The sequence below is a fragment of the Medicago sativa genome, chromosome 6 (genome assembly GCF_051527215.1).
Source record: "Medicago sativa cultivar Bolivia chromosome 6, Bolivia_mono, whole genome shotgun sequence".
In the NCBI taxonomy this organism is placed as follows: Eukaryota; Viridiplantae; Streptophyta; class Magnoliopsida; order Fabales; family Fabaceae; genus Medicago; species Medicago sativa.
Window position 1 is genome coordinate 14827841 of NC_140754.1, and position 18129 is coordinate 14845969.

General features: G+C 31.6%; 2 protein-coding genes across 2 annotated transcripts; one reads left to right on the top strand and one right to left on the bottom strand.

The window, feature by feature from the left end:
* The first annotated feature begins 1165 nt into the window (after nucleotides 1–1165).
* Nucleotides 1166–5862, top strand: LOC146913093 (wax ester synthase/diacylglycerol acyltransferase 4-like). The gene is made up of 5 exons (XM_085716343.1): nucleotides 1166–1376; nucleotides 2441–3016; nucleotides 3645–4007; nucleotides 4798–4935; nucleotides 5541–5862. The coding sequence occupies exons 1-5, from the start codon at nucleotides 1185–1187 to the stop codon at nucleotides 5688–5690; spliced, it is 1419 nt and encodes a 472-aa protein (XP_085572469.1). The 5' UTR covers nucleotides 1166–1184; the 3' UTR covers nucleotides 5691–5862.
* A 2367-nt stretch (nucleotides 5863–8229) lies between these two features.
* LOC146913094 (ultraviolet-B receptor UVR8-like) lies at nucleotides 8230–16718 on the bottom strand. The gene is made up of 11 exons (XM_085716344.1): nucleotides 16612–16718; nucleotides 16390–16534; nucleotides 15086–15196; nucleotides 14618–14678; nucleotides 13863–13981; nucleotides 13248–13333; nucleotides 12668–12869; nucleotides 10522–10575; nucleotides 9310–9423; nucleotides 8916–8972; nucleotides 8230–8771 (listed from the first exon to the last, which is right to left on the bottom strand). The coding sequence occupies exons 1-11, from the start codon at nucleotides 16632–16634 to the stop codon at nucleotides 8547–8549; spliced, it is 1197 nt and encodes a 398-aa protein (XP_085572470.1). The 5' UTR covers nucleotides 16635–16718; the 3' UTR covers nucleotides 8230–8546.
* Nucleotides 16719–18129: the final 1411 nt, after the last annotated feature.

The window sequence follows — 18129 nt, forward strand, 5'->3', positions numbered from 1 at the left end:
TCTAATTAAGGAACCGACAAGGATTGTTAATTTTGTGATAAAGAAAAACAAGTTTAATTTTGTTAATCGTGTGGTATTTTGTTTGATTTCAAAGAGTTTACTACATGTTAACTCGGGTAAAATCAAGTCCAACTCCGATGTTATACACAAATTCGATTTTACCAAAAAACTAACTCAAAATTCATACATGAAAATGTGAAATCAGTCCATTTTATGAGTTAAAACTCGATTTTATCAACCTTGAATACAAGGTTATGTCGTTGTTAAGAAATTATGAAGTATAAGCTCAAATATCCATGAGATACTCCTGTTTAGATAATTTTAATCATTCTCTCTTACGAGTATGGTCTATGGGATTATGATCTCATCATTCTTAGTGGAAAAATTATTTTAAAGGAAGACTTGCATCTGATTTTAGTGAAAACATTGTATCCGATTTAAATAATTTATTCTCAGTATCTTTTATTTTGTCAATTTCATACAAAAAGTTCTTTAAATCAATCCAAGTGTTTACACTAGTTAAAAAAATCTATCGAAGAAAGTTTAGTGAGTTGAACTCTGGCTACTCATCAGAATTAGGGCAGGTCTTAAGACTCAACGAACACTAATAGATCCATATATATTACTCATCAACGAGATATTCAAACCGACAATAGTAGTTGAACCTACGACTTTGTCCGTAAGTCAATCTCTTACCAACTCAACTCAGTTAACCTTCCATTCCTATTAAAATATTCTTTAGCAGCATATTCATTATTTGTGTGTGGTTATTAACAACCCCATTTTCGTTACCATGATCGTGAGGGATATTTTCCCCTCCTTTCAAGCCCAAAACTAAAAAATAGATGATCTTGATCGATTTTTTTGTGTGATAATAAGAAAACATTTTGTTGTTTCCATAGATAACATCATTCCTCAAAACAAAGACAAGATTAAAGCAAAATTCAAAAAAGAATCAAGTTGTATTTCACATTTTATGAAGAAAAAAATGTGTATTTCCAACTACACTATACTAGTGAAGTAAGTTAAGTAACCGACAAAGCTGGCAGTGTGACCATTAAAAACAAAACCAAACAAACCAATATATTTAATTAATGTTAACATGCTCTATACCTACCTCTTCTTTCCCATACTATATATATGTACCTTAACTCTATAAAAAATCATGAACATACTCAAAGATAATGGAAGGATTTGAGGAAGAAATTGAAGAGCCTGTGAGTCCAACAGGGCAATATTTGAATAGCTCTTCCTTAAGTGTGTGCATTCTAGGTGTTTTAGAATCTGAAATATCAATTTCAATAGATGATAACCAAACCTTGTCACTTCTTAACAATGTATTCCTTCCTATCAACCCTCGTTTCTCCTCCATCATGGTAAGTAATCAATCATGTTTCACTCATGCATATACATATATATTTTAAGGGTTTAAATATATTTTTAGTCATTGTAAAATTATCAAATTTAGGTCTTAGTTCCAAAAAAATTCATCTATGTTTTAGTGCTCCATTTCATGATTTTAAGGCCAAAACATATATGAAATTTTTTCACCATGAATCACCAAGTGATGAAATTTTAACTCAAATGACATTTATTGATTTTTTTTTTTGAAGAAATGACTTTTATTGAAAATGTAAGTATAAAGGAAAAATTTAACGCACTAGTGGTAGTTTTGAGTGTTTATTTTGTTTTGGAGGGTTGGGTTACCTAATTTATACCAAAAAAAAAAATGAAATAGGTTGAGGCATACTTTTTATGAAGTCATAATCATAGTGTCATAATAGAAGAGTCTTAAACTGCATTTTTTTTGTTTCATATTTTAGTCAAAACGGCATTAATTCTATATGTACTCTTTTATTTTACAGCTGTCAAAATTTTATTCAAATATAGTATAGCTATGTTATATCAACTTTTTATCGGTTAAAATTTATAGATTTCATCAAATTTTTATATGTGATCCACATAATTTAGTGGATATCATTTAAATTTCATATAATAAAAGAAATTGTGTCAAAATGTTTGTGTTAGAGAGTATGTATTGTTAGCTTTTTGTACAAATTATCAAGTCAAATAAAAAAAATTGATACAGTAATTATATAACTGTTGTATCAAAATATTTTCCCTATTTTAAATATCCAGTCTTCAATCTTATGAATAATACATGCACGAATACTAAACTTGTAGTATATAAAAAAAAAATTAAATTTATCTTATAAAGAGTTTAAATTTTTTTTTTATATGCATTGGCAATACCAAATTTTTTTGCACAGAGATCCAATCATATTTTATATGAAGATATTTTTAAAAAAAATGATATTATGAAATAAACACCAAAGTTGAAACATAATTGGACATCTATGTAACTTTTTTATACTATCAATGCATAGTTCTTAAGCTTCCTAAAATGAAGGAAACTAACCATCTATACTTACTTGAATAGATTAAGGACCAAAATGGAGAGAAAAAATGGAAGAAAGTTGATGTCAAAGTAGAGGAACATGTATACATTCCTATGTTTCCCACTAGCAAATCATCACTCTATGATGAATATCTTGATGATTATATGTCAAAAATAGCAATGGAACATTTACCACAAGATAGACCACTTTGGGAAATTCATATCATTAAATATCCAACAAAAAATGCAGCTGGTACCTTAGTATTCAAACTTCATCATGCACTTGGAGATGGTTACTCTCTAATGGGAGCTCTTCTTTCATGTTTAGAAAGAGCTGATAACCCTTCTCTTCCATTCACATTACCATCAAGTAAAATTAGACCTAAATCAATTTTCAATACTAAACCATTTTTCAAGAGATCATTTCCCTCAATTTTTTCCAAAGTATTTGACACTATATCAGATTTTGGATGGAGTATGTTAAAAAGTAGTTTGGTTGAAGATGATCTAACACCAATTAGGTCATGTGAGGATGATATCAAGCTAAGGAAAATTAATATCTCAAGTGTCTCATTCTCTATGGATCGCATCAAAGAAGTGAAATCAAGACTTGGAGTGGTATGTGAAATAATTAAACTAAGTATTATTATAAGAGTTTCATTATTTTGGTGGTTCACAGCTCATGCTTTAGTTTTTCAGTATAGTTTTCATCATTGGTGCCAAAACCCATTCTTATGTGCCGGTTGTGGCTAATTGTTGTTTTTGTTGTTAAAATACTCTTGTAATTTTTGGCTTTCTTCTCAGGTACACCTTGTGCCGGGAGGATAGTCATTTGGTTTTTATATCATTTTGATCTCTTCAAAAAAAGAGTTTCATTATTTTATTTGGTATGCACTATCAATATAAGTATAGTCGATATTTGTGAAAATATTTTAGAAACTGATATAACACATTATCCTTTTTTTTTAAACTCGGCATCTGGTCCAATAAAACAAAGTCTCATATTAATGAGATATGATGACATTGCATATAAATTAAATCCGCATCACAATTGCAATTGTAGGGATTTCAATTGCATGTGTGCAATTTTCTATATTAACAAAGACAGTGACATAAATTACAACTATGAATACAGATTTAAACCTTGTATTAATGCAAATGCTAACTTGTGACCTCAAGGGCACATGTTACTTTTTCATTAGTAGCTTAAATGTTGATTTTTTTTTTGTCATCAAATTAATTGCAGAGCACAAATGATGTGATTGCTGGCTTAATTTTCTTTGGAATTCGGTTATATATGCACCAAATGAATCAAGATTCAAGCAAATATCAATCCACAGCATTGGTTTTATTGAATACAAGAAACATTGGAGGTTATAAGTCACTTAAGGAGATGGTTGACAATAAAAACAATGATAATGGTTCAGCTTGGGGAAATCAATTTGCATTTTTGCATGTTTCAATTCCAAAGCTAAGTGACAAAAAATATGAAAATCCAATTGAATTTATATGGGAAGCTCATAAAGAAATCAATAGGAAGAAAAATTCTTTGGCCACACCTCTTACTGGTATGATCTTAAATATGGTGAAGAAATTGAGAGGCCCCGAGGTAGGTAGCTATGCTTAGTTATAAGTCATTATTTCATGTCTACTGTAGTACAAATTAATCATGTTGGTATCATTAAATATTTGATCAATACTTAGTTCCTTTTTTGTCCTTTTAAAACAACTTTTTTTGACCAAAAAAAAAATTTGTACAAACAATATTCCATTCACACACACACACAAAAAAAATCAATATTCTTATCAACCATTTTTTCTCAATAATATTCTCTATTAATATATTTATGTCACCACTCCCGGATCAATATTTTTCACTTTACATTTATAATAGTGGTGGATACATCAATATTTATCCCGATGGTGTCAATCTAGTTTGGATCATCCTCTTCCTTTTCTATGGCTCGACAATTCTAAATCGGTCTTATAATAAAATATAAACATCAATGTTTGCTAAAATAAATTTGGTAACAAAATTATCCTTTTACTTTTATTTATAGTTTCTCTTCAATTTGAGTGAAATAAAGAGAAAGATAGTAGTAACTTTTTTGAGTAGACTTTCATCATCTGTTAAAGAAATTTATAAAAAATAAAAAATAAAAAAAACATCATGACATTGGGCATGGAAAGGTCTAATTTTATCACTGGTTTAAGAATTGTATATTTTTATACATCTAAAACTATAATATCGGATTTAAACATTTCTTCTAATTGATGGAGACAATCCCTACTTAGCTTTTATATAAAAGAATTTGAATCGTAAATTCCTTCTCTGTTTTTTTTTTTTTTATAGAACTTTACTTTATTTTAATTGGAATATTTTTAATACTGATTTTTAGGCATCAGCCAAATTTGTATACAACACTTTGAGAAATTCAAGCACAACAATTTCCAACATAATTGGACCAGTGGAGCAAATGGCTTTGGCTAATCATCCTGTTAAAGGACTATATTTTATGGTTGTTGGTCCACCAGAGGTAAGTATGTAAATGATTAAATTCATAATTGAATGTATATACTTTATGGAAATAGGTAGATATCCATCATTTTCACCATGCTGGTGAAAGATGCTTCTGATCCATTAGATAGATTATTAATTATTTCACATGTGCTTTCCATTAATGTTAAAGAGAATATGTTCTAAGTACATATTCAAGAAAGAAAAAGAACAACAAAACTCAGATTTTTAAATTTATTTATAATATACCATATTAATAATATTCTTTTCTATTAAAGACTTTTTTTGAATAATAAATTTTGCTAATATTAGCAACAACAAAAATTATATATTGTTTGGTTTTTTCTCCAATGGTGGTGGCCTTTTTGGATACCACTTGAGCCCACCAAATTTAACTCAAAGTATGACCACCTTTTTCTAAATAATACTGTAGTAGTAAATATAGTAGTAAATTTATTAGGAAAGGAGAAACTTATAAAGACATAGTATATTTTTTTTAATAAAAGGGTTAAAGAAGAACAAATAAATAACTATTTAGACTATATTTTTTATTCCAATAAATAATAGCATGGAATTTTTACTATCATGATTTTTGTATGATATTATTTTTTGTTGGACCTGCAGAGTCTAACCATAACCATCATGAGCTACATGGGAAAATTAAGAATTGCATTTGGATTGGAGAAAGACTTTATTGACAAGCAAAAATTCATTTCATGCATGGAGAGTTCTCTTGATATGATAATTACAGCAGCAAGAAAGATTTCCAAATAAAATCAAAGAAAACATATTTCCACTACATTCTTGTTAATGATTAATTTTTTTTATCCAAATATATATGATATAAGGTTTATTTGATTGTAATTTGTTTATGTGTCTTATATGTATATTTTATTGAAGTAGAAAAATAAAGATCACATCTAATAAGAAAGCTTTGGTCATATCATTTTCTTAGACTCAGTTATAATTAAAAAAAGTAAGTCATATTCATTAGAATGTACAATAAGAATGACAAATACACATTTAATTATTGTACTTTCATTGTGATTGCTTTTATATGATGGAGAGAGTACCATTTAGGTGAGTATTAGCTGTGCTTGCAAAAATATATCATCATTTCCTTGACATTAATATAGATATCAATGTAAATCACCTTCTATAGCCTACATTCAATTTAATGCAAAATGGTAACATGGTACATAGGACATTGGATGGACCACCACAGAGAGCATGTGCTCTTTATTTATTTATTTTTAGAAAAATGATGAATAGTTGTAATTAGTTGTTAAAATGTTACTAGAGAGAGTGTTGAACCCACATAGATATCATGCACTCATCCTTTGTGTGGAATGAAAATAATAGTTTATACTATTTTCTCTCCTTTGAATGTGAAATGAGAAAGAAAGAGGACAAGATTATACTATCTTTCTTTTCATTTTTCCATTCACTAAACAAGACAATTTTTCTCTCCTTTTTTTTCTTCTATTCAAACATGGTATGAAGTTGTTTAATTTTCTCTCTATTTACTTTCTATCCTCCTATTTTCTCTCCACATTGAAACAAATTTTTTTTTTTGGCAAAGAGGGCCAAAGCCCAAAAAGAAAGATAACTACAAGTTTACACGAACATTCCTAGGCATGCAAGCCCCAGAAATATCATAAAAAAGAGGAGACTGGAAATTCCACTAGGAGGAGTCTCCATAACATGAATTTGAAAAGAATTAAGAGAAAAGCTAAAATTAGCTGGCCAATCGGCACTTCTATTCCCCTCCCACCATGTATGATTGAAATGCATCTGCCAGTTCAACTTTAAAAGCTCTTGAATGCGCTGCACCAAAGTAGGCGGTCTACCCTTGAATTTGACAGTCCTCATGATCATATCAACCAACATTTTTGAGTTGCTTTCCACTTGAAGATGGTGAAAATCATGTCTCCATGCAAGCTTCATGCCCAAGTACATCCCCCACATCTCAGCGCTAAGAGCGTCACAAGCTCAAATTTTACGCGAGTATCCTTGTATCCATCGTCCATCAGAGTTACGAAGGAGACCACCACACCCAACTATACCCAGTGTATCTTTATAAGCTCCGTCACAATTAAGCTTTACAAATCCTTCTTGAGATCTTTTCCATCAAACAAATTATTCAAACCTTACATACACCTCTCACAAACACACAACTTCCTTTCTATCTCTGTATCTTCACTTTTTTCATTTTGCAACAAAAAAATAATAATATCTATTAAATTTCTTCCATGACCAACAATAGGTTCTAGTGGAGAACCAATGCTAGTTCAAAATTTGAGGGTTTGACACAATATCACCACCGAGTAGTTTACATATTTGAGGTTTTCTGCATGCATGAATTTTCAGATCATTTCTCTTGTGACCCTCCTATTTTATCTTTATTATGTAAAACAACATTTGAGAGTTATCTCCCGAAACCTTTAAAAACACAGAGAAATACCTGTCGAGAGTTATCTCCCGAACGGGTTACGCAATTTAAGGGGGCCAAAAGAGCAACGATCGAGTTTTCAACAGATACAAACCTAGCTATGACAACTAGATAGAATTTATCTATTAAATGGAACGTAACATAAAATGAAGCACATTGTCGTAAGTGTATATATTTGTAGACTTTCACGCCATCTAGAGATATGGCTTAAACATTGTTTATAAAACTTAAATAACCTTCACATGACAAGCTCATTTTTTTGGTCATAAATGTATATATTTGTAGAGACTTTCACGCCGTCTACAGATATGACTTAAACAGTGTTTATAAAACTTAAATAACCTTCACACGACAAGTTCATTTTTTTAGCGATAAGATAGACCTTCGGCCCAAATTTCAAGATAGTATCTGAGTTTGTCTTATAGAGTGAAAGTCTTCAGGTCACATTTCAACCCAAATTTTAAGTAGTTCGCATATCTTTAGACGGCGTGAAAGTTTGGTAAATTTTAAGATGTGCCCAAATTTTGACTTTCACATTGTCGTAAGTGTATATATTTGTAAACACCCTTTCAGGTCACCCGTATTATCTCAACAACCTTATAGGTACCACGTAGGTCATATCCCAAGTCGATACGAGACTCTCAACACACACTCTCACCTAAGGATGAGAAAACCAAAGCAAGTAATAATACAAGTAGAATAACTCTATAATCTTGCAAGATTATAGAGTGAAAGAACCACAATTGTCAAATTATGAACTAAAGATTTTGCACCAAAGACAGATTATATGATTCCATAATATGTGCCAAACATATAATGTCTCTCGTGCTTTAAACAATTATGCAAAAGAACACCAAACACTGAATACTAAATTGATGAATAATATATCATGGGTTGTGTTTGGAAGAACTTATTTTGAGTTTATTTAAGCTTGTAGCATATAAATCTTGTTTACATAAACCCCTTATACTAGCTCATAGAAGTAGCTTATCAGAGCTTGTGTGAAATTTAGCTTCAAAAGCTCTTCAATCTTAGAAACAACTTATACATGAGCTCTTATGCGATGAATGTCTATTCAATAAACGCTTATTTAAGTTGTTTACCCAAACACACCTCATATCACACATGGACTGAGTTCCAAATCAGTCATTAGCCTAATCTACTTACTAGTTTCCATTTTAATCGTGAATAGATTCATCTTTAGATTCATCATCTTTCCATTCTACTATTGCCAAAGTATGGCGGCCACCGCAAGCGACGAGTTTGGCTATCCAATTTCCCTCAGCTTCACCGTCAGCGTCACCGAGGTTCTGTGGAGGAGGGATGTCTATAGGTACCTCCATTGGTTGACCAGTAGTGACTTTCCTCCCATATCCAAGACGTCCATGATCACCTCTCCCAAACTGCAAATAATCACATCAAAATTAGAATAAATATTTCAAAATAAGAAATGCATCTCAGAAGGGCTGATATAACATTGGCCGAAAAATTCACAGAATGAAACAAAACATGGCAAAGAAAATTGAGATGGTAAGCGAACTCCGTACAGAAAATATGCGCCCATCTCGAGTTAATGCAACAGAATGAGTACCTCCACAGGACACCTGACCACAAACCAATAGATATTTCAGCATAAACTAGTCATAACTATTATTAATTAAAAACACTAATGACTATTTTACAAAATTCCCAGAGAGAACTTCGTCTCTTGAGGTTATAACGTTAAACTCTTGTCACTAAGCTAAAACCTTATGGCATTATGTAATTCAATGGAAGCTAATTAGAGATGATAAGATAAGAAAAAAGTATGTAATTAGAAAGCGCTATTTGTGAAGGCGAATCATTTCTGCTATGAAATTGACTATTGTTTCCTAGCCATGATACCTATGCTACATACTTTAGTTAAAAACCGATCAGAGTGGATAGTTACAGAGATATTACCTGAACAATATCTTCACCGGCTAAAAGTTGAACCCTCTGAGGTAACATTTTACTGCTTTTATCACTATCACCAAATCCAAGCCTACCATGTTCTCCCCTTCCCCAGCCATATACCTGAAACAAAAACATCAGCAAAGATAGTATTATAGTCTACTCTCATTGGAAAAACGCCACCGTGGAAAGAAAAAAAATCTACGGTTATCACATAGTCAATTGGGATACCTATTTTTCATTGGAAAAACGCCACCGTGGAAAAAAAAAAAAATCTACGGTTATCACATAGTCAATTGGGATACCTATTTTTCCAATCATGAATTGAATCTCATTGTAAATCATAAGATATGTTATCAATGAAAAAATGTCATTTTTAAGTGAAAACAAATGACGTTACAAAACTATAAGCTGAATATGAACCTTGAATAATTCAAGATTCAAGTTATAAATGAAATGACTTCGAATCTCATTATAAATCGTAAGACATGTTACCAATGAAAAATGTCATTTTTTAGTGAAAACAAATGACATTACAAAACTATAAGCTGATGCATCGTATATGAACCTTGAATAATTCAAGATTCAAGTTATAAATGAAATGACAAAAAGAAAGGTGGTTGATTACACTAGGTTTAGGTAGTGGTTCATTCGTACGGATTGGGATTCAAGAGAAAAATAGATACACACTATAGTAGAAAAGTTGGTAGAAAATAGGCTTAGATATGGTTTGGACATGTAGAGAGAAGACCCGTAGATGTCGTTGTTAGAAGAGTAGATCAAATGGAGGAGAGTCAGGTTAAAAGAGGTAGAGGAAGACCTAAGAAAACCATTAGAGAAACCATTAGAAAGGATTTAGAGGTCAATGAGTTGGATCCAAATATGGTTTTTGATAGAACACTATGGCGTCATTTGATCCATGTAGCCGACCCCACTTAGTGGGAAAAGGCTTGGTTGTTGTTGTTGTTGTTGTAGAGATTCTACTTGTTTGAGTCCAATTTAATATTGAATTGAGATACAACTCGTGTGATTCGTATCTTTAACCGTGAAAAAATTCATTAAAACCTTTGGCACTTCAATTTTTTGATTCCATGAACATCGCAAGATAGTGTATAACTTTGAATTGATGGTTAAAATAGTCAAACACACGCTACAAATTTTCTACATGGATTTCTTGAAAGTAATATTTAAACATAGATTTCAGAAAAATAGAAAGAGTACCTCTCCTTCATCGGTCAATGCAGTAGAGTGCCATCCACCAGCTGCAATATCTACCTATAGTTTCAAACAGATTAAGAAAATCAATTAGATAAGCTATTTTAGATATGAGTGAACAACAACAAAAAACATGCATCCAGTGTCGTGTCTTCTGTAACACATCCTTCATGCAAATATTAATAAAATTCCGTTATTCTAAATATGACTTTCCTCTCTAAAATTCTATAGTTTCATCATATTATACAAACAGCATCCAGAAACTCAATGTAGCCAAATAGCGGCTATTGTGGAACTATAGCGTAGTGGACAGTATTGAACAAATCAATATTTCTCTGTCATATGCTACTTTGTACAAAGTGTTCTCAAATATCGACTATAACAATGCTAAAGCACTGTAGCATACTGAAATTTGAACAAGCCGCTATTTTCTGCGATCCACAATTGACAACACTGAGGCAACTAACAAGAAAATTGGGCTAGCCAACTTAGCCACGTAATTTATCATGTACTTCATGTTGCCTCTTGAGCATTAGAAAGGGAAACAATGTTCAACCTTTTCAGTAATGTATAATCTAGTTTACTGCATAATTTAACTAACATCCTATGTTTGACAAGGATTCAATTTAGATTACGGGGGATTGCCTTCAAATACTCGTATCGGCAATCCTGTTTATAATATTAACAAGGACATGAAGCTGTGAGTAGGGAACATTGTGAAATGTTGAATCATACATTGATCTGATAAGATGATCAAAACAAATTGATCTAGCTATTTTAGCCATGTGGCACTGCCTATGCATGAAATTGTGTTGAGCCAAATAAATCGACTGGATGTACCATAAACTGTATTGACTTAATTAGCTGATAGAACATAATGAAATATCTTATTATCATAAGTATTCCTAATATCCCTATTTAAGTATATGTATCCTATAAATAGGGATTAGTGCTTAGTCTTTTGTATTAAGTTATTATCAATAGGGTCTTGTTAACGAGTGCCCCTGGGGCACTCTTTAAGCATCCTAAAATTAGTAATTATTCTTTTGAAAAGTCAACTATTACAATTTCCAATGCATTCAATACACAACTTTTCATTAAAAACTTGCTATTTAAAGTGCTTAAAAAGTGCCCCGGGGGCACTCGTTAACATTTCCCTTATCAATAATATTAAATATTCTTATTATTTCTCTACTCCTTTTATCTAAACCTCATATCTTCAACAGTACCTATTGTTACCACTGGCCAACCTCTTCGGCAAAAAATGTTTAAGCTTTAACATCGACTTATTTATAGTACATGATTTGTGTGGAATATTGCACTTACGCTTTTACACCAAGGATGAAACATTATCAGACTGTAGCATTACCCGTCTCACCGATGTCATTACTTGTTAAATTGAACTCATGGGATTTCTAAATTGTCATACTTAAAGTCTACGTAAACTCGTGAAATTTTCAAACTCAACTCAATGTCTAAATCTATAACATACTATGTGCATAGTATTTAAACACAATTTAATACCATGTGCATAGTAATTACATCATTTTAACCCAAACCATAACATACCTGAATACACAAACATAACATCGCACTTTAAATTTGATGTAATTCACAAAATTGAATCAAGATAAGTTCACGATTAAAGGTTTATACACAGCAGACCAACACAAAGGATTGAATTTAAAAGTAATGTCACTAGACACGATTCGTGATAAAACAGTACTACATTGTGTGATCCATGTAATTAACCCCACATAGGGAATGTTTGGATTGCCTTATTTGAGCTGATCTACTGACATATGTACTTCTGAGACTGTTTGGGAGAGCTTATGGAAATAGCTTATGACATGGCCATAAGTTGTTTTCAGCTTATTCCCACAAGCTTACCAAGATAGCTTATGAAAACAACTTATAACTTATATGAAAACAATTTGACTTTATTTTATCTTCTGTTATAGAAATAACTTATACATAAGCACTTACATGATAAGAGCTTATGCTATAAGCGTTTATTTAAGTTGTTTATCCAAACAGGGCCTTAGTGGGAAAAGGCATTGGTGGTTATTGTACGCAGCAAAGTATATTACTATGCATATTGACAAAATGATCTACAGATAAACAAGATGACTTTGGAAAATGAGACACAAACCACAGTAAGTCCAGAGAGTCCTTGCACATGAATAGGTTGTGATCTTGGTTGCGTATCTCCAGTTCCAAGTTGTCCATATTCATTATTACCCCAAGCCCACAGAGTTCCATCCTCTTGGAGAGCCAAATTATGAAATGCACCTACTGCTATAAGCTTTATATTCTCAAGACCTTGCACCCGAACCGGGACTGAAATCTGTTTACTGCAAGATATGAAGCAAAGATATTAGTATTAGCATAGAGCAGAAGCTGTTTAGTAACAAACATGTGTAGGGATTGGGAAGCTTTTCTACAGATAGAAGCTACTCTTAATCTTTGATGAAAGTGCTAAAACTGCTTTTATGTTTGTTTTTTATATATCATATCTCATTATCATAATTTTGAAAGCATGTTTATTTATCAAAAAGCATTTTTTTCATGAAAACACAAAAAATGGACACTGTTGATTTCCTTTTATTTCCTTGGTTGCTTTCTGTTTTGTTTTTTTGTTTAGAATGATTATATCCTACTGTCTCCTTGTAAGTCATTCTCTTCATCTCAATAATAACTTATTTCTTTCCTTCAAAAAAGAGAAAAATTACATGTCACCAGGAGGCCACGGCTGACCCCATGTCCAAACGTGTCCTTCACGTGTAAGTACCACTGAGTGAGTTCCTCCAGCAGCAACCTGCACCATAAGTAATTAGAACAATATCAAATACCAATCTAGAAAGGTCATGATATCAAATATGCATATGGTATGTTATTGTAAAAGAGATGCAGAAGCTCCATTACAAACCTAAACACTGTACGACTTTATTTATTGCATAATGGCTAAACAAAAACAATCAAATTCAAATTACGACGCTTATGCATAAGATAGCTCATAAAGTTGTTTAATATGATTACGAGGCTTATGCATAAGATGGCTCATAAAGTTGTTTAATGTGATTATTGAGGTTTAAAACATTTTGAATGGATGGAAAAGTACTCTTATTGCACCAATGCGGCATATAAAATTGTACAAACTATAGAGGGATTAACTCGTGTCCATTCTATGAAGCTTTGAGAGAGTAGTTAAATGGATATTAAGACAAAAGACTCACAACAACAACAACCAAGCCTTATCCCATTAACTAGATATTTTCTCAAAAACAAAACAAAGGTAAGTCATATTTGGTTCAATCTTTGCATTTGCATTGGAATAAACAAGTTACCTGTCGAACAGAAAGCTTGGGAGCACAAGGCTGAGGGATCACTATATCTCTCCTCAAAGGTCTACCATTGTCATCCTTGCGCTCAGGTTCTTCACCACACTGACCATATTCATTTCCACCTGACATCAAGTATATCTGCTCTTATCATTCTGATAACATATGAATAACAGTGTTGTGAAATAGTGCCTATAGTAACACTACAGCATTACAGCGTAGCGGAATTTGAATAAATCGCTATTGTTCTGCGATATGCTATTTATACAAAGTGTTGTTAAATAGAAGCTATTGTGGCACTATAGCGCTGTAGCATAGATGAATTTGATATTTTCTGCAATCACAATTAACAAAACTGACGCATAATTAAAATATACTGACATGCATTCTGATTTTTCTCAGTATAGATCAATAGAAGTTCACTGATATTCATTCCGATTTTTCAAAAGTAAAATATCTATAGTACACCTATGACCTAGGTATATATGACACTTATATCATTCTTCAAAATGTGTAATGCAATCAATTTTGTCTTCAATGTCATTCAACATAATGAGAAGCCAAATGTAAAAAATGGTATGTCCTAGTTAAAGCAGAAAATCAGAAGACACTCCACATCGTGTTTAATGACATTGCCACGTTGAAGGGTCATTTCACTTCTAAGAATAAAAGAAAAACACTTCCCTCTATTGTCACAGAAAATGAGCGAAGAAAAAAAATATAATAAACACAAAGATGATGGTGTGGTTTGAAATGAATACCCCAAGCATAAGCTTTTCCGTGATCATCAACAGCCAAACAGTGCCACCCACCAATAGCCGCCTAACATCATTAAAAAAAACACAATCAGAACCACAAGTCAATAATCAATTCACATAATGGATTCAACTCCTCTAAAGTGAACAATTCAGTTTGTAGCAGATGGCCAAAACTCCACCATATGAACTTTGGAATGGAAACAATGGCACCGCCATAGAAGGTGGCGCTTCACAAATCGCCTATGGCATCTAGAACAAAATCCACCACACCATTCCGCCATGGCTAGTGTTTAACAAGTGTTTTATTATGTGTTTGAATAGAAGATTTTAGGAGAACGGGAAGGTTTAGTTTTCTTTTCTAAATTAAAAAGCTATAAAATATTTCTAAAAATGGAATTTTTATTTACAGTAATCAAATCCTCATATAACACCAAAGAAAACAACATCGGCACGATGGTAAAATAAAAATACCTGAACAATGTGAACATGGGAAAGTGCTTTGACTTGGCTGGGAATGTTTTCAGTCTTCGTTTCAGCTGGGTGTCCAAGTGTTCCCCTTTGATTCCAACCCCATGTAAACAACTACTCAAAACAATAACAATGAAAGAGAGAATAAAAAAGTCAAATATGATTTTAGTCCCTACAAAATTACAAATCTTTTTAACTTTATCCCAACAAAAGATTTAAACAATTTTAGTCTTCACCTTTTACAAAAACAGTGGTTTTAGTGCTATGTAAGACTAAGAGCGCCCAATATAGGACTAAGGCCATGTTCAAATGAACAGTTTAAGTAAGCTCTAACAGTATAAATGCTTATTATATAAGTATTTATGTAAAAGTTATTTTTTATAACAAACGATAAAACAAAGTTAAACTGTTATCAAATCTGATTGGATTGGTTTATTTCAGCTTCTCTACTACCATAAGCACTTGTAAGACTGTTTGAGAAGTCTTATGGAAACTACTCTATAGCTTATATCAGAATAGTTTGAGTTTATTTCATCTTTTGATATAGAAATAGCTTATACATAAGCACTTTTATGATAACCATTTGATTAAGTTGTTTATCCAAACAGGGCATTCACATAAGTTGTAGCCTATGTTTGGTTCCACGTTTGGAGCAGCCAGAATTGAATATGCAGGTGTAAAATTTATTTTGACATGTTTGGTTGCCCTCGAGTAGAATTGATTTTGTCTCCATAAATGATTCTAATTGAAGCTAGGATTTGTAGCTTTTGAGTCTAAACGTGATTTTTAGACTAAAATCTAATGCTAAAGTTTGTTAGGATACAAATAAACCACTTTACATTCAACTCACTTTTAAGTAAAATCAATTCTACAAAATCAATTTTGTTACCGCAGAACCAAACACACACATAACCTATTTACATAAGCTACCGTGTAGAAGCCGAAAACATCTTATTATGTAATAGAAATGCCATAAGTGGTTTTCACAAACTCTCTCAATCAGTCTCACAAATGCCTGTCACGTCCGTAGACAAACTCAAACAAGTCAATCCAAACACACCTTAAAAATGAATAAATTTTTTATAGGCATTTAACTCAAAAAATAGATAAACTTTTCTAGGTGTTAGCCCTCCAAGCCCTGAAAATTCAAAGTTCGGCCTCAGTAAATAAAATGTCTAACAATTGTTCCACCCAGTAAAATCGAACTTGGATTCTCCAAAACGATAAAAATAGATAATTTTTAGCGAATAAAAACATATTTAACTAAAAAAGGTGAAATTTTTGAATAAGTTATGAAGTGCACTGACCTTGCCATCATGAGAAATGGCGAGTGAATTTCTACTACCAGCAACAACAGAACGAACACGTTGAGAAGGAAGAGCTTTAACAGAACAAACCCATTCCTTATCTTCGTTTGTACCAATTCCTAATTGACCATCTTCACCTGAACCCCTGCAATCAAAAAGAAAGAAGGGAGATTATTATTATTGAAGAGAGAGAGAGAGAGAGAGAGAGAGAGAGAGTTATACCAAGCAATGATGTTGGAAGCCATGAGAATGACTGATGATTGAAATGAAAGAGGTCAGTCAGTCAGGTTGAGAGTTGAGTTTGGATTAAGGATGTAATGTTTGAAAACAACAGGACACTCTCCAAAAACCTATTACACTATCAGTGTAATTTTTCTCCTTTTTGGTACACTAATTTTCTTAATTTTATAAAATATAATAATAATAATAATAATTTATACCATGATTTGTGGAAAGGAATTCTAAAAGTAATTACTAATTTTGATGGGAATCTTTAAATAAACCTAAAATGTAATTGACTCTCTTCAAGTTTAATTAGAGATATTGCGTTTAAATTTAGTCATAAAAATGAAACTGTGTTAAATATATTGATGAAGAGCTTTGTCATCCATTGTAGTCATATATGGCTCAAAGGAATAGTCTATGAATTTGTGCGCAGAGTATTTGGCTCACACCAACAACAAAAATCGAGTCATTATGAATATTATTATTTGTTCTGTTTTTTTTCTCTAACTAACCATAATTAAGATCTTTGATCATTCGATAGATGGCTCAAAATATCCCCACGATTTAGACTCTTTGGGTCAGCTTTGATACTACTTCTTGAGTCGACCATGGGACATCTGATTTTTTATTAATGACGTATGAGTTACCTTTCAAATAGACGACTTTAAATTCAAATCCAAATTCTTTTCATGGGAAAGAGTTTGTTGTCAGTTCTTCCTACAATATGTTGTTAATTTGTTTTGAGTAGATATAAGGACTAATATTTAATTCAGATTTTTATAAGTTATTATGAAAAGATTAAGAGGAATGATATTTTGACAATCAATTTTAAACTACTTTTAGTGACAACTTTTTTCCTCTCTTCTTATTAGACAATAACAATAGAGAGAGTTGTCACAAAAATTGTTTAAAAATGGTTGTTCAAATATCATTTTTCAAAGATTAATAGAAAAAGAGCACCACATTTCTCTTAAACCTCTTCTTAAAAAAAAAAATTAGACCTAGCAGCCGCCACACACTCTTCTTTATTCTTCCTTCTAAATTATACATGTATTCCCCTCTAAACTCAGTTGTACATTTATTCTTATTTTATGAGAAAATTTAGAGTGAGAGAATGATATTACGGTTCAAGACATGAAACTTCAGAGTTCAAGTGTTACTTTTTACCACTGAATCAAACTCTTGACATTAGTTCTGCGTTTATTCTCTCATACTAGATCATGTTTACATTCTTTTTAGAGGATCATTTTTACATTATTTGTACCTTATCTAAATATGAGATATATATTTTGGGTGCAGTATTTTTCTCTTCCAATCATGTCATTCATTCAAACCAAGATATTTACCATTTTATCCTATTATAATATTATTTAAAATTAATTTTTATTAAAATAGAAACAATCTCACAACAACATAAACCATATTTTATTCTCTTTCAACAACAAAAAAAAATAAGACATATTTTATCTTATTTTTAAATAAAAATAAAAAAGAGCAATCTTCACTTTATATTGA

Excerpts from the sequence above, each read along its gene's own strand:
- LOC146913093 (XM_085716343.1), top strand. The coding sequence starts at position 1,185 with ATGGAAGGATTTGAGGAAGAAATTGAAGAGCCTGTGAGTCCAACAGGG. Across the intron at positions 1,377-2,440 it reads CTCGTTTCTCCTCCATCATG|ATTAAGGACCAAAATGGAGA; the intron begins GTAAGTAATCAA and ends TTACTTGAATAG. Across the intron at positions 4,936-5,540 it reads TGGTTGTTGGTCCACCAGAG|AGTCTAACCATAACCATCAT; the intron begins GTAAGTATGTAA and ends TTGGACCTGCAG.
- LOC146913094 (XM_085716344.1), bottom strand. The coding sequence starts at position 16,634 with ATGGCTTCCAACATCATTGCTTG. Across the intron at positions 13,982-14,617 it reads CGGAAAAGCTTATGCTTGGG|GTGGAAATGAATATGGTCAG; the intron begins GTATTCATTTCA and ends ACTTGATGTCAG. Across the intron at positions 13,334-13,862 it reads CCAAGCTTTCTGTTCGACAG|GTTGCTGCTGGAGGAACTCA; the intron begins GTAACTTGTTTA and ends CTTATGGTGCAG.